Consider the following 26,693-nt stretch of genomic DNA (forward strand, 5'->3'; position numbering starts at 1 on the left):
GTTTGCCTTTAAACACAAATAAAAGAAAAATAGAAGTTATTATGTGAATAAAGCTTTCCTTTCCCTCCAGACTTCTTTAATCAGTTAAGAAACTAATACACTTGTAGAAAGACAGGAACACTGATTTGTGCATTGTATTACCTAAATCCTGTCAAATATATAATAATAGTTTGTTCTTGACTTTTACAGAAGATTCACCTGAACTCACACTCCACATTAACTGCAGAAATCAATTAGTTGGGAAAAAAACCCAATATATCCTATATTACAGGAGTTAAGTTCTCAAAGAATAGGTGTAGAAGGGAAACATATTTTCACAATATGAAACACAGAATGGAAACACAGCATGATTCATTTATGACTGTGCTGGTTTTACTGGAGGATGGCAAGAAAGTAGAGGCCGTATTATAAGGGCCTGGCAGTAACATCAGGCTCTCTTTGGATTCAGGCTGAAGACTTCAATTATATATAGCACATCCAGCAAGGTATTAAAAAAGAGGATGCCAGAAGCCTTGCCACTGAGCTTTGAATGTGTCTGTCACCTAAGCTAAAAAGGTGAATTGTAGAATGCTCCCATTCCTCATGTGTGGTTCATCACGTGTGGGTTGGTTTGGTTTTTTTCTCCTCTTGGGACTAACAGAATTGAAATTCTATACTTCTATTCCCAAATCATTTAATAAACAATTAGCAATGCTTTCTTAACAGCGTGGGGAATATGAAGGCATCAGAAATTACATTCTAGGGCTGCAAAACAAAGTAACACCAGAAGCAGAATTAGCCCTTGTAAATTTTCAGACTACTAGCCTAAGTGCTCCTTTATTACACCATTCTATCTGACCTACTGAGCCACTGGGACTTACAGTACTCTCTGCTGTGAGAAATGCTTTCCACCTCCACATGCACCCTCCTGGTCATTTGCCTGGAATGTTTCAAATATCTGTTCAGGTAAGATCAAAGATTGCTTCACAGATCAGCTATGAAGCTCTAGGACATCTACCTTTATAAATCCTCCAGCTAGTTTCAGGATGGAGCTTAATTGTCTTGCAAAAGGGTCACATGCAATACTGGGGCCAGGATTCAATGACCTTCCCACTCCCACATTCCTCTTGTAAACAAATATGTCACTGAAAATTTGTCATTATCTATGTTATTAGTTATTGACCTTTAAATACTCGCTTTGAAAAATTTTGATCAGACTTCAGCTGTTTAACATAACTTCAGGAACACCATACGCTCTGGCTTGGGTGTCTTCTCCAGGAAAGTAGAACGTAAGTAATTTCCAACAGGTTTGGAGCTGAACAAAGGATCACACTAAAAGCACTAGCCAAGAGCAATATCTAATTCTAGGCTTAGCTCTAGATATTAACCAGTAAAAAATAGTATTTAATGCATGTATATTCAGTGTGTGCACAGATGGACATCCCCAGTTCTGTACGACATCCCAAGAGCCTTAACTGTAACAAGATACACTCACAAGGCATCGTTGCTGATTTTAAAACCTAGCTGAAGGTTATACACAACCCTTTGAGAAGTTCTACTCTTTTCTCCATTACAAAAGTGTAAGGTGTAAAACAGTCCCATGTTATACCGACTCTACCAAACTGATAAATATTTTAATAAGACAAAAAATAAAGCTTCAGAATAAAAAAAATAATAATAATAAAACCTCGCAATATTTGTATTGGTTGATAGCAGTGTTCACAAAAATATGGCTGAAGAAATTCTCCTGCTGTTTATTTAAATGGCCTGTACCTCTGCTAGAGCCAACCTAAGCATTAGATCGTCTGCTAGATAAGGAGAGGTGTGAATCAGTGAGCAAATTACTTGAGCCACTGCACTGCCAAATTGGAATCAAGAGTGACCAAGTGGGAAAGTACATTATAGATGTAAATATCTTCTGCATCCATACTTAAAGAATCTGCAAGATGCAGGTGACTGCCAACACAAAGCTGCAGGCAGTTCATGACAAAAATGGTTGTGTCTACTAAAAACAAAACATAAAAACCCCAAGCCCTATTTCTTTTTTGTAATACTGACAGGAAATTGCAAAACAAAGCAATATTATATCATTATTTGAACTGCAGTAGTGCTTAGGATCCTGCCATGGTTCTAAGTGGTATAAAGGCACTACAGTGTTACCCCACTTTTTGAATGGGTGAACTCCAAATTCAGTGTGTTTATCTTTTACAGTTGGTTGAAATATAGGAAAAAAATAATATGCATTTTAAAATACATATTCAAATTAATTATTTAGCGCTTTTTTTTTACAGTAATAATTTCCCTTTTATAAACATGTTTTACTCAGAGTTTGGAGGGTACTTTTTGGTTTTGTTTTGTTAGGGTTAAAAACGTCACTTAACTGAATTTTTATATTTTATGAAAAATCAAAATTATCAATACAAGAATCAAAATATACCACAACCTAGCAAGCCAGATTAACAACATAAAAACTTAAAATATTCTGCTGACACATGAAGTAATTAATCCACTGAAAGCTTTCATTAAAAATCTTTTAAGATGGAAAATATTGTTTCAATATTTTTTTTAAATAATCCTAACTCAAGAATAGGAGTGATTTTGACAAATTTCAATCAATAGTAGCCGTTTCTCTCAAGTTCAACATACATACTTCTCAAAACATTTATAAAGAATTTTAAAATACAGCGTACATTGTTACTAAAAATTCTCAGGAATATCAATAATAGCATAAAATTGTACCTGTTTGCTGAAATGTAGTTTTGAATGAAATGTTTTGCATAAATTTTGACTGATTCAGAATGAAACAAATGTCAAAAATATCAATTCTCCATGAAATAGAAATTCAAAAAGTTTCAGTTTGTTCTCATGTTAATGTCAATATTTATCACATAGTGACAGCAGCAATGCAGTAACACACTGAGATTTTCATAGTGCTCTCAATTGCCTTTTCTTCACTATGAGGTCACTGGCAGATCAAAAATTCATGGATTACAAAAATATCATTATGTCTCTCATTTTAAAGTTGCATTTTCAGTACCAACTGCAAATGCTGAAGTAGGATACAGTGTGATTTACAAAGGAGAGAATATTAAAGTTACACAGACATACACAACCACAAACTTACAAAATTAATTTATATCCTGTTCATCAGGACTTCACCATCATTGCCCACACACTTCTTCATGAATACTGCAAGAAGCAACCATGACTCAAAACAAGAATGAGAGTGTCACTTTGGGGTCATATTTTCTCCTGTAGCATCAATCTTCTATTTCCATACTACAGAAAAAAAGTTTAGAGATGAAGAGCAAGCAAACACAAAGTGGGTATGAAATTCAAAATTTAATGTAAGTAAAATGAAGCTCTTCAGTAAATCATTCACCTGCCGCCTTTCTTGTCTAACACGCTAAATTGGATTTAAGGGACATGTTACCCTTTACAAATATTTAATGTTTAGAATGGGGATCTTATAGTCTATTACCTTACACAGTTCCTCCTACATTTTGAGAGAGGCCCTTACAGTACTAGGCTTGTATTTATCATCAAGCTCCTTAATCTTCTGGAGAAAGCCAGTTGTCACTATAAAGACAAAGGAAGCTAAACATACGTAGGAACTTAGTATGAAACAGGCATAACTTTATAAAAGTGTAGAAGAGTCTAGGACTAATGTAAATCAAGATGTAAACAAATACTTTTTTGTCCGAGACCAGACAATCATTTAAAAGTGGGGGGAAAAAAGATAATTGAAACTTGCTTTTAGGTTTAAAAAAAAGAAAGTATTGTGAAATTGAAGTTTATGTGGACTATTTTTTCATGAGGTTCCACAAACGACATAGAACTAAGTGTGTCTAAGAGTCGGAAAAAAAACCCAAATTAAATGAAGTCCCTATTTTTCCAAAGATCTACAAACACATTTCATTTGATACATAATAAATGCCACCACTTCACACTGGTGGAAATACAGAGAGACAACATTCCTACCAACTTCAGTGGATTTTATCCATGTTTATAACTATGCATATAAATCTTCCCAGGATCAGGAACTTAGGCTGCTGCAAAAAGTGCTTAAATTGCAATGAACATTTTTTCAGCAAATTACTGAGCAAAATTAGCATTTTCCTACATTGCCAATTATCTGTAACTAGATAATAAGATCTACTCATTGGGAAATTTCACACAGTTTTCTGAATAAATTTTAGCTTTAAGATTTCTTGTGAGGTATGCAGTACTTAGCAATATTAGTACTTAGTAACACTACTTAGTAATATACACTAATAAATTAATAGTAGCCTGTGTGATTGGTTTTTTAGATCACATGATAATGACTCTTTTGGTAGATGATGCAATATTTCATTAACCTTTCTTAAATAAATCTAAGACCGTAAGATACCAATTTCTCTTTGTATTTACACAAATATCGTCAATAGGCCTTAAAATTCAGTTTCTATAAACTCACACAAACAGAAGAAATGCTGCTTGAATAGTTAGAAAGGAATAAAAAAACCCCACAGATCAGACAAAATTAGACAGAAAATAATGGCGAACTCCGTTCTTACAATATGTTCAGCTCTAGATAAACTGCAAATTTCCAATATTCAGCAACAATCAAAAGTCTATCACATTTTTCACCCATGTTCACCTTAAGAGCCCTGGCCAAAATTCAGCATAGCTGAAAAATTCAGATAGCATTCTAGATTTTGTCTTCAGTACCCCATTATTCCTGCTTCTGCAAGTCTGATAAGAACAGTACGATGGAAAACGCCATCCTTGCAAACTCCTGTATAGATCAGAAAATCAAGGTTTTTTTCTACCTGACATGGCAATTTGTCTTACAGAGTTATCAAATGCTCATATTCAGGGGTTTGATAATATGGCATCTACACCACACTTGATCTGATATTCTACAAAGGACTGGCCAAATTCAAAGGACATAAGTATTGCTATTGAAAAGTCACACATAAACATTTGCTTGGTCATGGCTTTTTTTTTTTTTTTTTTTTTTTTGCATGACATTTCATGACCTAATTCCCAGGCCCTGATCCTGGTACCACTCAGATATGCATGTGAACATGTTAAATCTGTGCTCTAACGTTTGAAACACTGGGGTCCAGAACTGCACTCTACTGGTTTTCTGTTTTCCTTCTTCCAACACAGTTGTATTCTAGGAAGAAAGCGATATAATTCCACAATTAATTCCTACCTGCTGTGACAGTGCCCCCTCAGGGTAAAGATGATTAACACACTGAAAGCTTCCACTGTGATTGACCTTAAAGACACTGACAAATTAATTACTTTGCTAGTCAATATGGCATGGCAGCTTAAAGATTTGAGCAGATACCCAGCCAGTTAACATGCATGCTGCCATCTGCTGAATATGACAGCAAGGGATTTGTACTACCCTCTCTGAAAGAAAAGCTGCGTAGAGCCTTGCAAGAAATATATTACCAAACCCCTCATTCATAGCTTATTTCACAAGTCAAATAAAAACTGTTCAGGTTCTGTAAGAGAATTGGTAGTATCTCATGTTTCTTTGACCCTCAGGTTTAAAATGAAAAAGGAAACTATCTCAGAGAATTCATTAAAGCTTTGGTTTTGAGCCCACTGCTTAACAGCTGGAGCTATGGTATATTCAAAAAGATCATGAGATTTATATGAACACTCATGCAGTGCAGATGTGAGCAAGGGAGTTCATAGTTTATGTACCTCACTGTCAAGCCTCAGTGTTATCCTGATTTAAAGAGCTCTCCTCTGGCTTGAGATTAAAAAAGTGGCAATAATGTATAAACTGAAGTTCCTGCAAAACAATAGTCAGGGGCCAGCACAGAAGAGTGACTTTTTTAAAAAAATTAATTATGAGAAAGCTTGATACCGTTCTTACAAAGACTACAGCTATCTTCTGAAAAAAACCAGAGGCGTACCAAAATTTGCCTTTCTGATTTTCAATAAAACTGCATCACATTAGAAAACTCAGTAATTTGTACACTACTGTTCCTGTAAATAAAAATACACATCAAACTAGTCTAAAACTATATATATACATAAAAATTTATACATATATATATACATAAAACTATATAATCACAGCACATTGGTCCAAAAATATATACTGATGAGAAATACAGCACCTATTATTTCTCAGATATGTTGAGGGATAAGATAGGCGGCTCCAAGTACTGCACACAGCTGAAGAGGCAAGCCAGTTATGCAGATCACCACTGTTCACATTGATACAGGATCATAGGATAATTCAGGCTGGAAGAGACCTCAGGAAGTCTCCAGTCCAAACTGCTACTCAAAGCAGGGCCAGCTGTGAAGTCAGACTTGGTTACTCAGAGGTTTTTTTCAACCTGGTCTAGGAAACCTCCAAGGATACAGACTGTACTACCTTGCTGGGCAACCTGTTCTGTTACTTGACTTTCCTAATGGTGAAAAAGGGTTTCCTTATGTCTTGAAACGTGGTGTTTATAGCTTTTACGCTTCCTGAATATCAGATATTGTAGGTATGATTCACTTTTCAGATACACTAGTTGTAAATGAGGGATAGCTGTCCAAAAGACCAACAAATTTACTGGAATGTAAACCACAGTATGAGGGAAAACAAAACCTTTTGCTTCAAAGCATAGTTTTATTATGATTATTTATGATGGACGATTTAATCCAGTTATTCCCTGTAGAATTTACAAATGGGCTGATATCCTACAGAAAATTGAAGAAAATCTTTATAAATTTTCTTCTCTAAAGAAGAGATACTGCGTTTACTTTGACCAAGTATCATAGCCAAAGCTATGAATGAGTGGAACTGGAATGAATGGAACCATTTCCTCTGTCCCTCTGTTGCTGCTGTGCAACAGGATAGGAGTAAAATCAAAACAAAACTAGAGCCAACTCTCAAGCATTTGGGGTAACACTGGGCAAATGGAATATGATAAAAAAGGGATAATATGTCCCACATGCAAGTTATAGTCTCCTAAATTTTATACTGTAATGAGAAAATAGACAACAAATGACACTGTGCATTGTGGAATGCAGAATTTGCTGAGCTGTTACGTCTACCCAGTGCAACTCTTAGTCAGCACACTCATATTGCTTCAAGACTTAGATAGAGGTAGTTTGAAGGTCTCTTCACTCATGACAATTAGTGTATAACCTGGATAATCTCCTCATAGATTAAGAAGAGCAGATACCATTTGATAATTGCCAAGAGACACGCCAACTTACCTTTTTGGAAAGACTTGCTTTAGAACCTAACAAATGTTGTATGAGGTAAACCAAAATACCTTTTTAAAATATTTCTCTTCCTAACATTTACCTTTTAAAAAGCTGTCTCCCTACTTAAACTGACCTCAGAGGGCATACTGACACATACCTTTCACAGCCACAGTCCTACATCAGTATTCAAAATCTAATCCTACAGAAGTACGAGAGGAATGTCAGTAAGCATCAGTTTAGACGATTACTTTTTTCAGATTGGTTATATTCCAGCATCCAGCTGGAATTAAAATATCAAATATGTGTCAACTAACAAAAAATTGTCATAACAGTGCCTGAGTTTATGTCACCAGCTATAACAAGCATCCTTCTTGGCTATATGGGACAGAACCACGAATATTGTAAGAGTACCACAAACAGAATCATACTACTAGGTTATTTTAAAAACGGAAACTGATTAAAAGTCAAAGCAATGAACTACTGTATTACAGAAAACACCCATCTCTTAAGCTCATTTGTCTTTGTGACAAGTTCTTATGCAAACTTTTATTTCTCTGTTCCAGCAGAAGTTTCTGCACAGAAGACAGATGTGAGATACTAGATACACTGATTCTTCATTTAGGGAAAAATAGGTATGAAGGTGACATTCACAACCTTAAAACAGAACAGAACATAAAATCCATCAGAATGTTTGCATCATAATTTACAATCATGACCTAATCTTTCTTCTAAGTACTTGTGCCCTTAAGTGATTATGACACAGATTGATATTGCAATTGAACTTTCAGTAGTGATTCCTTGTTATTATTTCTTTTATTTTGAGAGACAGTCCTGTGGGATGCTGAGCCCCAGGAACTCCCCAATGATCAATAGTTGAGGATACTCGGGTCCTTTCAATTCCCACAAACATCATGTTCTTACACACAAATATTGCAAATGAGCATCTCTTTACTATGACACTCTGGTCAATAAATATCCATATATACACTATGAGACACAAATTAGTTCTGCTTGCATATAAATGTTGAGAGAATTAAAATTACTATCAAAATAAATTCATAAATGTGTTATTATACAGCATACTGCTCTGTCTTTGTTACTTTTGCAGTATGTATTTGCAAAGTACATTATGTTCTAAATTAGAAGAAATATTTAATATTAAAACATTCTACAGATTCCTAAGACTTAGCTGGGGAATTAATTTTCTGATCATCAGCTACTTAGCTCAACTTTAACTGATTTGACAGGCTGAAAATTATGTATTTTCAGAGGTAATACTCAATTTTAAACTATGCCAACTGAATATTTTACTGTTTAAAAATTATATTATTCCTATTCACATTGAGTAATCATACCTTCTTTATTTTCAAAATCTGTCAGCCAAACCAAATTTCTATTAAACAACTGACTAGATTTTACTAGCTGTACTAGAATTCTGAAATAAAACATACTTCAACCTTAGTTCTCCAAGTTTCACTTTTTCTATGTGATCGTGCAATTTTAAGAACGACAGAGAGTTCATCAAGAATACATTTACTGTCCTTGTGATCTTTTAAAAGAGAATCTTAATCCTTGAGTTTCATTATATTTAAAACTATAAAAGTCACACATAACCAATAATACACTTAAAGGCCACTCTGATGGGATATGTTGTATTGTACTTGTCCATATATATTGGAAGGGGAAAATATCAGAAAGCTTGTGAGCAGAGTTCCATAATCTTCTAGGAAAAGCATTTTTGTTAGATAAGCATTCTTCATATATGCTGTCACTTTCATGAAGAATGCCATTCCTGTATTTCAAACTGATGTAATCTGTAATTACATATTTTCATATCTATTTATATAGTAATTTATATTTAAATATAACTGATTTGTAAATCTGAAAACACTATAGCCATATGGTGCTCTAAAGTAAAGACGATGTTAACTCTTAAAAGGCTAGAAAGAGAAAGAAGATTTATTCTACTAATTTGTTTTTGATGCGTAAATTAAGTACTGAATAAAAAAAAGCATAAATAATATCTGAAAGAAAAACAAGGCGAACTGAAACACTTTATAGACATACTTAAAAATACTGATATTCATATTAGCTTTATATACAACTTACATTTCCACAGAGTTAAGCCTTTATTGTATTTCATATGAACTCTGAATACCTAGGAATACTTTACTAGGGCAGTTTCTTCGCCAATTAAAGTTAAGGTCAAACTTAACTTCAACAAAAGTAAATTCTAAATACGGATTAGTTTTAGAGAAAGAGCTGGAGATCTGAAAGAGGTGCCTAACTCACTGATCCTCTATTAAACATGTTCACTTCATCCAGTACCTAAATATTTCTGTGCATTCGTCGTGTGCAACTTTGTGTATTTCATAGAAGCCAGTAACAATTATGCTGATTCCCAGCTACTTGCATCTACAGTACACTTCACACTAGCATTGACAGCAAGGTCACTGGGAAATAACATTAGTATTGCAGTTCTTCAGAAACCCACTGAAAATTTTAACTATTTTCAGCGGACTCTTATAGACATATATCCAAAGGAAGGTAATCTTCACAGAAAAGTTCCTAAAAAAACTCTGAGTAACAAAAATTTGTTTAAAAGATTCACTTTAAGAGAGCAGGGAGTAGGAAAAACATCAACTGCTAGATGTATTTTCAATAATTTAGTCACCTTTTGATTTTGATAACGTACAGAAAAACAAAATATATTTTCCAGGTATTAGTAGGATTTCAAAAAATACTTAGTGTTGACTCAATTGTACAATTCTATTTAGTAAAGTAATCATCACTAGCACAGTTACACTGATAAAACATGCTTCTAAAAACCTCATTTCAATATTGCAACTAACTAATATAGCAATGGGGATTAGGAAATGAGGTTGTAGTATTGACAGATTCCAAAAAAGATGACTCTCCTTACATGACTGATACCTATAAAGTATATTTCAATCTGATGACAAAATCTATCCAAATACAAGCAAATTTAGTAATTTACAGTAGTCCTGAATTTTGTCCCGTATGTGCAATATCTCTGTGTTTTATTTAACATTTAACATTATTATATTTAACATTATTTAAGATCCTGAAGTCTCTGTGACTTAGGAGTATGTCTAACTAAGAACAATTTTCTTGCAAACCAATTTCCATGCTCTTTTAGAAACTGATATAGAAACATTCTATACAGTTAATATTTAATACCAATATAGTCATGAAAATGTTAAATGTTAAATAAATATAATAACATTAAATAATGTTAAATAAATGTAATAATGTTTTTTGTCTCCCAAAAAGTATGTCAAGAATATGACAGGGGAACATTGTTCTAGTTCGTGGCCTGGATGGGGGAAGCATTGCTGCCCAGTGAAGCAACGTCTTTGCAAGTGGCACGCGGAAATAAATCAAAGGCGCTTTTGTCTAGCGCCCAAGGGGCGAGGAATCCATGCAAACAGGACTGGATCCCTCGTGCCCTGACAACGCCTGAATACCACTAGAATACATACCCTTCACTGGCTAAATTAAATTAATTATTATTTTACTGATTTTTCTATTCACCTGATTTAACAACACACTTCAACCATTCTGTTTCTCTCACATTCCTTACAAAGGTAATCAAATAAAAAAATCTATCATAAAAGTATAGCTTCTATATTATTGATAGATTAATTTTGTTCTTATCTTTTTCTCTCTTTACTCTCATTAAAATATCAAAATCTCTTCTGTAATGAAAGACACATTTATGCTCCCCAAGGACATTTCAACTCCATTAAAGTCAACAAGGGTCAGTATTCAACCCCTCTTCCCAATTCCCTAAACTTTTGTGTCTTATAATAAATATGGAGAATGCCTAAAATTCCAAATCTGGACCACCTTCCCAACTTAGTAAAAAATTCAGCACCCATTAAATATTCAGTGTAAGTATAAGACTGATTTCATGAAAAATTTTCTTGTTTAGAAAAAATATTTCATAGCACTGCAATTAAAAATGCAGTTTTCAGATGTGACCTGTGTGCTGGTTTCAGCTGGGATAGAGTTAATTTTCTTCCTAGTAGCTCGTATAGTGCTGTGGTTTGGATTTAGTATGAGAATAATAGTGATAACACACTGATGTTTTAGTTGTTGCTAAGTAGTGCCTACACTAGTCAAATACTTTTCAGTTTCCCATGCTCTGCCAGGTGCACAAGAAGCTGGGAGGGGGCACAGCTGGCACAGCTGACCCCAACTGCCCAAAGGGCTATTTCATGCCATATGATGTCATGCTCAGTATATAAAGCTGGGGGAAGAAGAAGGCAGGGGGGACATTCGGAGTGATGGCATTTGTCTTCCCAAGTAACCGTTACGCATGATGGAGCCCTGCTTTCCTGGAGATGGCTGAACACCTGCCTGCCCATGGGAAGTAGTGAATTAATTCCTTGTTTTGCTTTGCTTTGCTTGCATGCGCAGCTTTTGCTTTACTTATTAAACCGTCTTTATCTCAACCCACGAGTTTCTCACTTTTACTCTTCTGATTCTCTCCCCCATCCCACCAGGAGGAGTGAGCAAGCGGCTGTGTGGTGCTTAGTTGCAGACTGGGATTAAACCACAACAACCTGCTATCAATAATTAAAGATTGTCTTTCTATGGATGCATATGTATGTTGTCTTTTATCATAACTCCCGTCAGTACTTTTGAGCTGTCAAACTCAGATTGCAGAACTTGGAACTTATTTATATATAATTCAGTACCCACATCCAATTTATCAACTTCAGTTTCCAGTGTACCCAAGTGAACAAGTATCTGTCTTATTCCAAGTGCTAGCAACACAGCTTGCAATATGGTGTGAAAAAAAAAAAGTTGTTGTAACTTTAGCCACACACTGAGAATATCCTTCACTAGATACATCTAGACAAGCTGTATTCAGCATGCTTCCATTTTGCTAATACTCTGTCAGTGATGCTTGCAGGAAAGCTTCTGATACCTCCTTTCTTCTCTCTCATGACTGAGTATTTTACCCTGACTGCAGCCATCTCCACACAAAGAATTCAAGAAGAAATGTGATTCACGTAGAATTTCATAGGGTTTGAGTATGATTAAAAGCTTTGTTATAGAGAGACCTTCAGAATCAGGTATTCCCTTGCTGCTTTGGGGCATACAGCAGAAATATAAACTTCTCATATGGACTTGAATTGTGTTTAATTTTTCAGATACATTTTAACAAACCCAATTATTTCAGGCACTAATTGCAAGTGATTGCCACCACTCTTCAGACGGTCTTTTCTGACAAAAAAATGACTTGTCAGGTTGCTAGAGGGTGGAGGAGTAAGTCTATTACATATTTTCTTTTTGTTCTTAATAGACTGTTAAAATCAAGCAGAATAGAATTGGGTCACTTTATGCCATCCTTTTGAAACATGTTTTGGTACCTTTTCATATATCAAACAAATTATTAGTTTCTAACACATAAAAGTATCTGAGGAGTTCAGGAGATCTGAAATCTCACTTTTTTTTCAGGGGCCTGGGGAACCACTTGTTTTATTTTTAACTTGTGCTCTTCAGTATTTTACTGATTTCAAAGACAGATATTCCAAGCAGTATCAGGAAGTGGACCAACATACCACATCACCGAAGCTCTTCAAAAAGTTTGCACTCTATAATTAATTTAATAGCTCATACATTTTGTCAATTTTATCTATGATAGACTGAAAAAAGGAAGGGGAGAAAAGCGCAGGGAAAATAAGAGAACTAATCACTGAGGTACTCTAGAAAAGATCTAAATACCTTCATACCTGCCTTTGAGGCTTTAGAATCTATGTTCTTTTTTCATAAGAAATTCTTTCTTTTGAAAACACCATTCACTTTTTCCTTTGGAGAACCTCAGGTTTCCAGTGCTTTGGTACCATTATTTTTTATTGAATTATTGAATCCATATTAATATATGCAGTTGTCCCTTTTTATATTTTTTATCATTATTTCATAGAAAATAATCTTTTACATCTTTTCTACAGAAAAAAAATTAACTAGTCTTCTTTCTGTATCTTTTTATATTTTCTTTGTAGAAAGAAATTCAATAGAGTCTGTATCAGAGGAGATTCTCTTTCCATTGTAGACCCTGGAACATCAGTGGAAGCTCATTCATAAATTCTATAATTTCCTTTTCTTGTCATAAGGAACCATGCTTTGTAGATCTACCTTCCATGGAAATGAAAGACTGTATCTTTATAAAAGATGCTGCTGACCGAAAGGGGGCTTCTTTAAGTCATCTTAGCATAAAACATGAATTTTGATTCACTCACAAGAGAAAATCTGGTCATTTTAATCCTAGAAGAAATTCAGAACTCAAAAATATAATAAACCACTGCAGGAAAAATTGGCATTTTTTATCTGGGAACATTATGCCAAGGATCTGCAATCTTTTCAGATAGCACGTGGGCAGAACAGTTTCTCCTCCGCTCGTCTTTTAGCGATTTTCTTAACTCTTGAAGACAAAAGACGCCAGTCTTGTAGACTTAGAGAGCATAAGTTAGAAAACCATACCCTGTCCACGCTTATCCTAATAGACACGCAACCAAAACACCCTCCCAAGCTTGGATTTTTGTTTTCTTTTTTTACACTGAAGTTTTGCTTCTTTAAGGATATTTTTATTCTGTTTTTCTCTTTGTTAAGACTACATAGCACCTAAAAATCCACAACAGCATTGGCCTTTCTGTGCTAGCTGCTGAAGAAGTACACAATGTAGACCGCAGAGAATCTAATCAAGACAAAAAAAATTGCCAACTGTAAAGCTAATACATTTTTACCATGCAAAGCTGAAAAACTAATTTGTAATAATCTTAGTTATAATCTTATAAATAAGGTTACCCTAGACATAAATCATGAGCTTGAGTTTTGTGAGGGAAAAAAATTGAAACTTCAACATACTTTGCCTATGCTAACAGGATGGTGCTGTTATAAGTGTAATTTATATTTGGGCCATACTCAGCTGTGCTGAACACGCAACCCTGAGGAAGCCAAACCACATCCCTGCATGTACTTTCTCATCTAAGGCCATGGAAGAGTGACCATGAGCTGCTGAACAGGCAGACAGGAGCCCACTCAGAGCCTCGGCTGGCAAACCAGCGTTGTCTGACTACAAACGTGCCCGTGCCCCGTGAAGTAGCGAAAAGGAACCCCCTGATTGCACGCTACAATGTGTCCTTGGGAGGGCTCCCAAAGGACTCTTCAACCAATGACCTCCACCAGCCTTCCCCCCTACAGGCCTTCCCACCACAGCTCCAGCCAAAGCAAGGAGCCACGAGAGTCCCTTGCTGGCCCATGGTCCAGCTGGAAATCAGAGTGGTGGCTTTCCCCTCATCAGGGCTCAGCCAAGCCCTGACTTAACTTTCTAGGTGGAGGAGTGAAAGGTCAGGATCCCCCAGACGAAACCCCTCTCCTCTGACCGCCCTCTCCCCGCTGCGGCACCCGCAGCTCCCCACAACAGCCCGCCCTTGCCCCTTTCCCAGTGCCATGCTGCCAGGTGCTCCTTTCAGGAGAGCCGCAGCTACCCGCCCGCAGCCAACGGGAGAGCGGTGCCCGGCTGCACGCTGCCCTCCGCGGAGGGAAGAGCCTCCGCCCGCCACCGCCGGGGGGAACACCGCGAAGTTTGGGTGAAGGGGCACGGAGAGGCGCCCCGTGAGAGGGGACACCGCGCGCTTTAGCGGCCCGGCTCGCGCCTCTCCGCAGCCTGCGGCTGCTGGTGCCCCTCGGCAGCTCGGCTCGGCCCGGCCCGGCCCGCCACCGCATCCCCGGCCGCTCCCCGCTAACGGCCCGCGGAGCCCTCACGGCGGCGGTGATGTCACATCCGCCGCCCGCTCCCCGCGCCCGTCCAGCCGCGCTACCGCCGCCGTCCCCCGGGCCCAAACTTTTGCGGTGGGCTGGCCGGGGGCGGAGGGGAGGGGCGGGGGTGGGACCGGGCAGCGGAGCCGCTCCGGCAGCACGGGCAGCGCCGTCCTCGCCCGCCCTCCCCGCGCCGAGGCTGCCCGCGGAATGAGCGTCCCCCGGGCGGCTGCCGCTGCCGCCTCCACTCGGGCTCCGGCGGGCGGGCAGAAAGTGCGGCTGCCGGCGCGGTCGCTGCAGCGGCAGCGGAGTGAATGACCGAGAGGAGCGGCGCGGATCGGCAGCCCCGGGATCAGGATGCGGGCGCCCGCCAACATCCTCAACCTCCTGCTGCTGTCCTTGCTGGCCGGCCTCGATCCGTCCAAGGTAGGAGCCGGCCGGGCGCCGCGCCCCGGGCGCCCCCGCGGACGGCAACTTCACCCGGCCCCGCGGCGGCGGAGCAAGGCAGGCGGTGCCGGCCCGCGCACGGCGTATGCGGTAGCGGGCGGTGCGGCTCTGCCGGGCGGCTGGATGGCTCCGGGGAGAGGCGGGTGCGTGTCCTTGGTTGTCCGATCGGCCAGGCGGGAGAGTTCGTGGCGGAAACGGCTGTCCGCGGTCCCGGGATTACCGGCTTCACGGTGCGAGGCGGGGAAGCGCGGGTGCAAGCGGTCAGAGGGGCTACGGGCGCGGGCACGCCGCAGCGGGGCCCACGGCACCGGCGCACAGAGCACGCGCACCCCCCACCCCGCGTACCCCGCACCCCCAATCTCCCCACGACCCCCCACGCACGAGTTGTATCGGCTGCAGAGAGAAGAGGTGGGCGGTGGGAGCGTCGGGACGGCTGAGGCAGGGCAGTGCGGGGCTCCGCAGCTGCTGAAGGCCGGTAGCTGTCCAGCCGAAATGAACAGCGATTTAGCCGGCTCCAGGCAAAGGGGTATTTATAGCGCTCGGTGACTGCACCAGGTCTGGGGAAGCAGCTAGGCACTGGTAGCAGGCATCGACAGCCTCCGGCTGGAAATAAATTTGTTTAGAGCGGAACCGGAGGCATCACGTGAAGACACCGATTTTAGCACTATAGCCACGCTCCAGGCTGCTGCAGAGTTTCGTTATTTTCAAATGTGTTCAGGTCGCCAAAAGATCACACCCGATACTGAAATAACGATAAAAATAAACATATGTTTTAGCCATGCGACCTGGCTTGGGAAGGTGGTTTTAGATTAAATCGTTAAAAAAATCAGAATTGCACTATACCACTTAAGAGGAATGATGACTGAAACCCCCTAGGCCTGCAGATGTCTGTAGTGCTGCATCTTGTAGATGTAGAATTTGTCTCGTTTGTCTTTGTGTGACATGCAATTTTGTAACTGTGAGCATTATAAAAAAGTAACGAGAGAGAAAACATTCTTATAGTATTGCACAGCAGTAGTTCTTACTGTGTTGCCACAATTTATATTGTACGTTGGTGAATGGCATTTTAATGGTACCGTTTAGGTACCAGACAACCGTACGAGGCAATGTTCAGCTCTTCTGGCAGGTTTTTTCCTTTAAAATAAAGGAATTAATCACATAAATTAATCATATACAAATACGTACTGAATTTCTGACAATATGAAAGGGATTTTCCTCTTTAACAATATAAAGATAGAACTTAAAAAGCAGTTCAGTGGAAATCTGATTTACGGCTGCAGTATTCTGACCGCTTTTTAATCAGTAAGATACAGTGACAACTTAAAAAAGCAGGGGGTGATATAGGAATAATAACATTAACTAAATAATTAATTATATCAATGCTATTACACAGGAGCTATTTGAAAGTATCAGCTAGTGCTATGTCTGTAAAGAGACTCATCAGGCGATACACAGGAGTTCCACATCTGTGGGAATAGCAGCACATGGTCACATTATAATTACAGGTTTCCACACACTCATTTTTCTTTATTTTTCTATCTTCTGTTACACTTAGCGAGACCTATTAAAGTTAAGAGACTTCAAAAGACTGCATGGAAGCAGGAAAAGCAAAATTTGTATCACTGTCTAGCCACAGAAGAGTAAAATCACTAATGAAGCAAACGAGCTTCAGCTGGCAGAATTATTCTTTTAGTTCAGGTGTCAGAGATATGCCCCAAAATAAGACTGGGAAAAAATGTTCCATCTTACATGTCTGTCTCCATCCAGCACTAAAAAGCAGGATGAGCCACTGGAATGAAATAGCATAAATTAACTTTTGAAACTTTGCTTCTAGCCCTTTTTGCTATGGCATACTGTGCGGAGCGCATAAAAATGGCCTTTTATTCATCACTCTGTATGACATTTTCAGGGATATTAAAATGTTCATTGCAGGCTCTTTTAACTTTGTGAAGGGGTCATGAGCCAGAAAGCTCAAAAGTCCTTAAGATTATGTAAAAATAAGAGCCCTTAATCAAAGCCTGGTGTTTATCAGAGCTAAGTTGGGTTTTCAGAAATGAAAACATGAGATCAAACAGTTACTCAGATCCTTGGTTAAGATGCTATACCACATTAAGCATACAAAAGATGCCACATGGCAGATAATCACTAGTGTTGTTGACTATGAACAACAGATTTCATATTTCTGTGAAAAATAATATATGTAAAAGGTTTACAGGGTTTTTTAGCAAATAAGTACAAGTTGTGATTGAAATCTCACTTTAGAAATGGAAGTAGTGCTCAGTTATTTATCTTGCTTTATGCTAAATTGAAATGGGATAATAATTTTCTGCCCTGCAGGTTGGGAAGCAAATATATCATATGAAATTAATTGTAGAAAACAAGGGGATGTTAAATTCTTTCTTTTCCAAAAAGAATTGTGCAGTATGCTCATGACTAGACAGACAACTTTTTACATGCCCTTGACACTCACAAACTATTCAGCTTATGAAAATAAATCACATCAAACATTTTGAAGTAGACACAATACATTCCTATTCACGTCCTACATAATTAACATTCAAGTAATAACTTATTTTACCGATCAACTACTTTAAAAGAATACCTGGGAAAAAAAAGCTTTGATTTAGTACCAGGCCATCACTGACTCAAGACGGCTGTCCACAGGCACTCTTATTATGACAGGGCTTTTATGCTAAACTTACTAGGTTATTTACTGATTGTAAAGTGTTTAAGTATCGCCATCTTATGGTAAAATATGTAACAAAAAAAATATATAGTTTATTCTTAAATCTCTGGAACGTTAAGATTTTATTTCAACCATAGTAATTTATTGCCCATGCTTTTGGGGTTTTTTGCTTGTTTGTTTGTTGTTTCTTTGTGGGTTGGTTTTTTTTTTCAGCTAAACATGATATAGAATATTGACCAGCTCTGGAAATTCTTCTTTAACAAATGGAAAACAGCTCACTACTGATTAATTTTAAATACTCTTGGTGCTAATTACAGAATATCAATTTTAAAGAGACTTATTAAATGTTATATCTGTTAATTTGATTCTAATTTTTCTCTGTATTTACATAGAAAAATACAAGAAAATATAATTATTCATGATGATATATTTCAGTGAAGTTTTATTTCCAGCAGGGTGGCTACATATTCAGCAGGAAGCCAGCTATAGGGAAAGGACTTGGAATATAAAAATCTTTCCTTTCTCCTACACTTAAGTGCAGTATCTTAAAAGAAGGAACTATTAAATATTAGGAAATTTCTAAGAGTTACTGCTAGATGGCATCTCTGTGCTGTTTTTCTACAAGCCTGGATTTTTCTGTAATGACCTTCATAGTATGTAAAGTGGACTTCTTTTATAAGGGTTACTTTCGCTGGCCATCATTTGATAATAACAGTAGTATAACCAAGCAAGCATTTTAGAGTGAAGTAATGCTGCTCCACATAGAAATAAAGCTCATCAGGTTTCAAAGTCTAGATGGCATTTTTTTAAGTTCAATTTTGAAAATTTAAATAGATCTGAAAAATATGGTCATTTTTCAATGCATTTAATGAACTTTATGCCTTTAACTTTTATAATGGCTGTATGTCCTCCTCCTGTTGGGTTTCAATTATTTGAATTTCACTAAAAAATGTTTCAGAAGAAGATTGGCAAGTACAATCCCAAACAGAAGCTAAGTATAGTATCATTAAGGACAGTTACAGAAAGCAACTGTTATCTGTATTCATTTCTTGGGATAATAGGATGGTTTGGAATATTAACATTAAAAAATAAAAGTAAATTTGAAACAGTCATCTATTTTTAAATGCTTAATTAAACTTTGCATTTTGATCTTTGGAATGGCTGTGTTTCTAGATTTCCAAAGTCTACAATTTTCACACATAATCAGACTACACAACTAGCCACTAAAACCTTTCTTTTTCCCAGATTTCAAGAACTTGTCAGTAGGAAGAGTGTGCTGCTTTAATGCTGCTTCGCAATACAAATTAATTCATCCCTATTGTGAGATTTTATAACAAGAATACTATGTACAAACAAGGGTTACCACAAGACTATTTTTGTTGGAAATATGACTCATGGTACTACAATACACTGCAAAATTAAATGGAAATCTCATTAGCTACTTGGAAATTAATTTACCCTGTTTCCTACAGTATTAGTAGTTAGTCAATATGAAAATCGTATATAATTATTTAGCCTGCATGATTTAAGAATGCTCTAAATCATTAATTGCTGAACATGGTCAATTCTTGCTTGGTGTCTGCTCTACCATTTCTGAGCAACATGACTCAATAGCCATTGAAGAACATCCTATTGCTATGAATATATCCTGGGCCCTCTCCCAGGTGTCATTCCAGTTATGTTACTCTCACTCTAGTAACTTCAGTCAATGGCTAAAGAAGAAAGACTGTTGTTAACACTGCTGGTTCTTCCTGCAATGGTCAATATAATGCCTTCTAACCTTTCAGTCCTGGAAAAAAAGATGCTTCATGTATTTCCTGTTCATCCACACTCAATGACACACATCCACCATGTTTTATATAAAATCACAGAAAGGTATTCACTACGTCATTTTAAGTGAAGTAGAAATGGAAGTAGTGCTCATATATAATTCCCATATATGAAGATATTAGAAGAGACTATGCAAAAACACGTATGTGAGTTACATCTGCGTGACTGCTAACTCTTCTGGTGCTATCAGACATCACATGGTCCTTATGGCTTTCTAAAACTGTTGATGCTATGTGAAGAGACCTTTTTTTTCCTCTAGCTAAAAACAGATTCCTCTGTTGTTCACTACTACTATGACTGCTAATTCTTTGAATGCATTCATACTGATTATACACATATATAATCTAAAAAAAAAAAATTATATATGTATACGTATACACAGACATATGTGTATACATATACTAAGTAATTCTTTTCTCACAGGAACAATTATTTTCCCATTAGATGCACACTGCCTTCAGGTAACCAGGCTTCCACCTTTCTTCTATATTTGGTCAAGTCATAAGCCAATAAAGGAGGAACAATTTATGGAGGAACAAAATATGCAAAGAAGAAAAAGCTGAAGCAGAGAAGGTGACTGTCAGGAACAGGAAATGCAGTATAACAGCTATAGCTCTAAAAATGGTGTTTCTAGTTGGCTACAGATTTAACACAGTTACAAATTTCAAGTTCAAATCCATGAAGTTCATAAGGGGCCTATTAAGAAATGAACAGGGAGTCCTTAGGGAGGCTCCAGCCTATCTGGGGCACTGAAATCCCCTTTTTCAACACTGTAGTATGACAAAAATGCTTCAGGGCATCACTTAGGCATTCTTACTGGATCCTCACTGAAAACCAGGTAAAAGTCAAAAGCCTTGTGTAAATCTTTGCAGCAGTAGTCTGGGAGGAGTCCTGTCAAAGACCATCTTTCACAAGAATAGCAATCTATCCTACTGCTTCACTCCACAAGGCAGTGAATTTCTTGTCTAAGATGGAACCTAGAGCAAGTGAGGACTTTGTGTGCCTGGGTTTGAATACAGAATTCTTTTATTGAGGGAGCGTTCAGGAACAAGTGGAAAACTTCTCTTACTTATAGAAATGAACTGAAAATTTCAGAAATTCTTGCATTTAAGCCTAAGTGGCATAAAAACAGAAAGAAAGAACATAACTCAGAATTCCAGACCAGATCTATTATTCACATGTTTTTAAACCGAGATGTGTGACACAAGCACGTGTTTCTATACACGTTAATCATTCCACCTAAGAACCTAGCCAGCAGAATTCTTAGTCCTCCAAGCCAGTAAAAAGCAGAAATACAGTAGCAGTACATATTACTCTTAAAAATACTTTGAATGGTCTACAGAAAAACATTCAGGAGTTAAATGTTTCTATGTATTTCAAGAATTCTGAAAGAAGATCGGAGCTTAAATTGTACTTATTTACTATAATGGTACAGTGTGCACTATTTCCCACATGGTCAGCTAATAAGTGTGCACTTGGTGCACCTGCAGAACAGAACAATTTACTGTTCACCTGATCTGACCTCATTTTTCAAAAAGGAGTTCTTTCAAAAAAAAAAAAAGCTCCAAATCTGTCCCCCTTCAGTATTTTTACTCTTTTTTTTCTAAGAGGAAATGATCTTAATGCATTCACAGGGAGATCTCTTAAGAACTCTCAAAGTACACAGCATCAATCTTCATGTACTTTGTCTTGGCATTAATGATGTTTTTGTTGAGTTTGCTAAAAAGAAAAAACAGGCGATAAATATCTTAACCATTCCTTTATTCAGTCAGCTGGGAAATTTTCCTAACACTAGAAAGAAATTCATTTTCTAGGGGACACAATTCCTCTTACTTCAGTACTAAGTTATCTTTACCACCAATTCAGAAAGTCGGTTCTTTTGTTTATCATATTTGCACTGGAACACATTGAATATTAAACAGACAGGACAGCGCACGTTATCCAAGAAGTAAGAATATAAATGAAACAGAAGTGTAAAGGTAGCTGTTTTGTAGTGACAGCTGCATAGAACTCCAATTTAGAAATGGACAAAAAGTTGCAACTTTAACAATTCTGATTATGGCACATTATTATCTAGCTATCTGAAGGACACCTGTCCACCACTGATGGCCACTTGATATCTTTCAGTGTCTGAAATAAAGGAGTTACCTTCATTTCAAGATGCAGGAATCAAACATGAGTAGTTCAGTTAAGGGAGCATTTGTCTCTGTTCATGAATTTAAGATTCATATTACAATATTTGGGTGATGGTGAAGCCCAAGCAAAGACAATTCTGAGATTATTTCTTAATGTTGTGCACCGCACAGTGTCAAGAAATGTATCTAAAAAAAAGGAGACTGAACTTGGACATAACCTCTTATGTCACAGCATTACTTCCAAGAATCAGTGACACTTCACTGCAAGCATGGACTGCAGCTTTAGATTTTTTTTATTAGTGACTCCAATCTTAAAAGGCAACTGAACTTCTATCAGCAGCATAATTTATCAGAACACTTGAAACTATTTCAAAAACTATTTTTATTGTCATTGTTTTATTCCTGTCATTAAAGGTTTTTTAAAGTCTAGACTTGGTTTTGTTTGGAACTAGAGAATTCATATTTCTGTCTGAAAGAGATACCAAGACACCAGAGTGCAAAATAACAAGTCCCTCTATATGGATTATCTTATCCCCATTCGTAAGACCATCTCATTGGGAACAGCACTAAAAGATTTTTTTAATAAATGGGGAAATAACCTATGTATCAGACAAAGAAAGTTAGTAACATTTGTCTAGCTAGCTCTGTATTGACTAAAACTAAATGGTCTCTAGTATTCATCTTTACTGGCCAGCTTCTAGAAATAGAATAATTTAGAATAATAAATAGAAAAATAGAATAATAACTACCTTTTCTGACAATATGACTGATTCATATTAACGGGCTAAATACACCACAAAATGTGCATGCCTAGGGAAGGAAACAGAGAATGCAAAATGTTGGTGATACAAGCAGTCAACATTGAGGAGGTAACTGTATTAATGGATACAGGAGTATACACAATAATTTGCTTACTTAAAGTTTCATGGTGGTATCACACATAGCATATACTTTTTTCATACTATCCTATGCTGTTTTCAACTTCATGGCAAAGGTTTACTTATCAGAAAAGCAAAAGAAACAACCAGGCATATTTTTCATAAGTCAGTAAACAATCATAAATTGGAACTTGAGTTATGGCCAAAAGTAGGTTGAATAGGAAATACCAGGCCTACAGATATGGGATTTTGTAAACTCTTGACCCAGCTGCTTCTGTATCTGTGTCTTTTCACAAGAAAGGAAAACATATTATGTAATTATTCACAAAATATGCACTCCTATTTATTTAAAACTTTTTTCCTCAAGAGAAATCAAAGTAATTTTAATATTCTGACCCCTTCTGAGCCTTTCTCAGACTTTTAAATCACTTAGTTAACTAACTTAAAGCAGCCCCACATAATACAAATGTAATTTTTTCATCCTGCATTCCCCTCAAGAACAGTCATCTGGCTGCTGCATTGTCTTCTAACCAAACAAATCCTTGTAACTGTGAATGCATATTTAATATTTCTCTTTACGTATTTCACTGAAAAGCGTGTATCAGTGAGCATAACAGCAGCTTAAGCAAATTCTGAAAGCAAGCAGGCCTCTTCACTCCTATGGTTTTGGGAAATAGTGTTTACATCCTCCTGAAGCTGTAAAGTAAACTGTAAGGGGGGAGCCAGAACAATTGGAAAAGACTCAGTTCAGAGGACTGCAGCTTCGTGAACTCTCTTATTGAGTACCAATCACAACACTGTGAATAATATTATTCTTAAATTATTGGTGCATGTTATTAAAAAACAGAGTTTTATAGAGATTTTCATGGACCTCCTTTTTTAGGACCACTCCTTTAGGAAAATACTTTAAAATGTGTTTCAGTATATCCCTTTCAAGGAGATAACTAAGTACTTAAATAATTTTTCCATGTATGAAATTGTAGATGTTATTTGAGTTTGGACTTCAGTTTTAAAATTGGATTTACAGAAATATGAACTTCAGTACATTTAGAATACATTAATACCTGTGGTGACAGCAAATATTATTGATCTGAGCTCTCAAAACCACAAATTTGTCACACACTTGCTTACTCATATTAAACAGGGTTGTTCAGTCTCAGCCTCCCTACTGCAATTATATTTTTTCCTATTCGTTTTGTATAATCTCTAAAATTCTAACAAATCTACCTTCTTATAATAAGATTCTGTGCATTTTCAATATATGGTATTGAGACTTTTCCAAGAAAATACATAGAAAACAGTGTAGTTTTAACACCGAGCCACTGTACTGAGTAACAAACAGTACATAGAATAGATGCTGGTGTGAAAAATTTAGATACCGCTCTAGATATGTGCACTCTCAGTTCTCAAAGCAAGTGTGTGACAGGTTTGAATTTATAATGAGATCTCAGATCAATATTATTTGCTGTCATCACAGGTATTTCTGGGCACTTGCATGAAGAATACAGAGGTGCATATCAGGCAGAGTAGCAAATGAGCATGTTACAACAAATACACTTTTTCTGAAGCATAAAGTAGGGAACTTTGAATATTCAGTAACTAGTTCATATTTGCAGAAATCAAGTACCCATTATGTCTGGTGTCTTATTACAAAGTCGTCAGATAAGCTCAGACATCACAAAAGTCCACAACTATATGAAATAAGAAAAACCACACATATTAAGTAATATTCAAATTATTGCATCAATAAAATCGTTGTAGAAATGAACAACAAAATAGTGGTTAATGAAATCAGAATTGCTTAAGTTCTTAGGTTTTCTTGGAGAACTGTGACCTCCTAAATTGTTTTTAATATGCCCTGCACATATTTTACTCAGACTGACAATGAATTGAAAGCTTTTTGGAAGTACCTTATTCAGAGAAAAGGTTTCTGCAAAGCAAATTTAAGCCTGAAAGTTACTTCTGTCACCTCAACTTAGCCAAGGAATTATTTTAAAATGTTTCATTTTAAAAAAATGAAATTTAAAAAAAAATAATAATAATAAAAATGTTAACATGTTTCAAAGAATGTTCAAAATTGTGATTGTTTGCTTAAAGGTAAAGTTACATTTCCTATGGGATCAGCATCATTCAACAGATTATTTTCTTTTGAGTTAGCCTTTCTAATATACTCAGTGATTTACTTTTTAAATCAGATACACAAAAAGCCTTGTTCAAGGTGTCAGTTACAACGTTATATTCACTTTATTCAGCCTGGACATAATTTCTGTTCTGAGAACTGATTTATCTTGAGCAGTAGTTACTTAACATACTTTCAGGAATGAATTTACTAAGAGGAGTAAAGGGCTGTGCAGACTTCCCCCACTACTGGTGTCAGTGCATTCCCAGGATCTGTTCTATGGCGCTGGCTCCCCAATCAGGATGTCTTCATGACAACAGTACAGTAAAATCTGCCAAAATTAGAACCTTGAATAACTCTTTTCGAGGTTACCCCTCCTGGTAGTTATTTCAAGACATGCATATACAGAAATTAAATTAAAACAAAAAATATTAAGTGCAACTCAAAAAAAAAAATCATAGTGAACTGTAGTGTAATAAAACTTATTTTCATGAGGAATGATGTTAACCTTTCAGTCAGTCAATACCAAATTAAAATAATACTTGGTAGTTGCTCATTCATGGCAAATACATCCTTAAATAGATGACAAAAACCTTTCCATGAACTCCTTAATAATCTGAAGCTGTTTTGTACAAAACAGGACATGAAACTTTATCATCAGTGCAATCAGAGACTTTTGGAATTCTTCTAGTCCATACCTCCAGCATTTCAGAGCCCCTCTAAACTTCAGCGATTTCCACTAATTTGGTGTCATTCTGCCCCGTCACCCTGAAGATGTTAAACAGTATCAAGCCTTCAGCAATGCCTCTTACTACCAGCTGCAAGTTAGACTTCAAAGCACTACACTTTACCAGTCCAAACATTTTTCTGCCTGTCTTGTAATCCACCCATCCAGTTCATAACTCCCCAGTTTGACTACAACAAGGATGCTGTAGGATACTGTGTCAAAAGGCTCAGTATGTGACATCCTCTGCTTATGGCTCAGTAATCTGAGATATCTAGTGGTTTCTTTGTTTCTGTTCCTATTTTTCCATCAGGCTCTGTTGGGTATGGTTAAAATCCATTCCTAAAGGAAAATTAGATTTATCCAGTGTATCCAAAGAGTAATTGTGAGCTCATACAATTTTGTTTTGGAGTTTGTTTTCATCAGGTCCTAAAAAAAATTTCAGTAAATACTGAACTTTATAAAACTCTATGGCAAAAAGAAACACTGGTATTTTTACACAATGATGATTTACATCTAAGTAATTTTCTATATATCTTCCCAGTGCAATGTTATCATGAATAATAATTTTCAATTGAGAGATTGTGATAACATAACCTTATTATTTGTTTTCTTATCTTTTTTATTGGAAGAGGTGGTACTGATTTTTCCACATCACAGTTCTTATCCTAAAGCCATTAAGACTGAATTTATATTTCTCAAATTTTTCAGCAGCAGAGGGCCACAAGCATAGACTTTTGTGAAGTTCCTGGATTGGTGAATTCAGAATGATTGGAAATTTTAATTATTTTTTTAGTGAGATACTGAGGTATCTCCTGGGCATTTTTTTTTCTTATGGGAGATGTAGAAATGTTGTACAATATACTGTGATCTATCCTCTTTACCACTTTGTCCA

The 26,693-nt window shown here is 37.0% G+C and overlaps 1 protein-coding gene across 3 annotated transcripts in view; it reads left to right on the forward strand.

Moving 5' to 3' along the window:
• Positions 1–15,017: 15,017 nt before the first annotated feature.
• Positions 15,018–26,693, forward strand: part of OLFM3 (olfactomedin 3) — a 72,749-nt gene continuing 61,073 nt past the window's right edge. For all 3 annotated transcript variants that reach the window (XM_075508234.1, XM_075508232.1, XM_075508233.1), the window contains exon 1: positions 15,018–15,405. Coding sequence is in view for 2 of the 3 variants with exons in the window: in XM_075508232.1 (XP_075364347.1) it covers positions 15,337–15,405 (69 nt within the window). In the remaining variant the exon portion in view is untranslated. The remainder of the gene's footprint in view (positions 15,406–26,693) is intronic.

The sequence above is a fragment of the Mycteria americana genome, chromosome 7, assembly GCF_035582795.1.
Source record: "Mycteria americana isolate JAX WOST 10 ecotype Jacksonville Zoo and Gardens chromosome 7, USCA_MyAme_1.0, whole genome shotgun sequence".
Lineage (NCBI taxonomy): Eukaryota > Metazoa > Chordata > Aves > Ciconiiformes > Ciconiidae > Mycteria > Mycteria americana.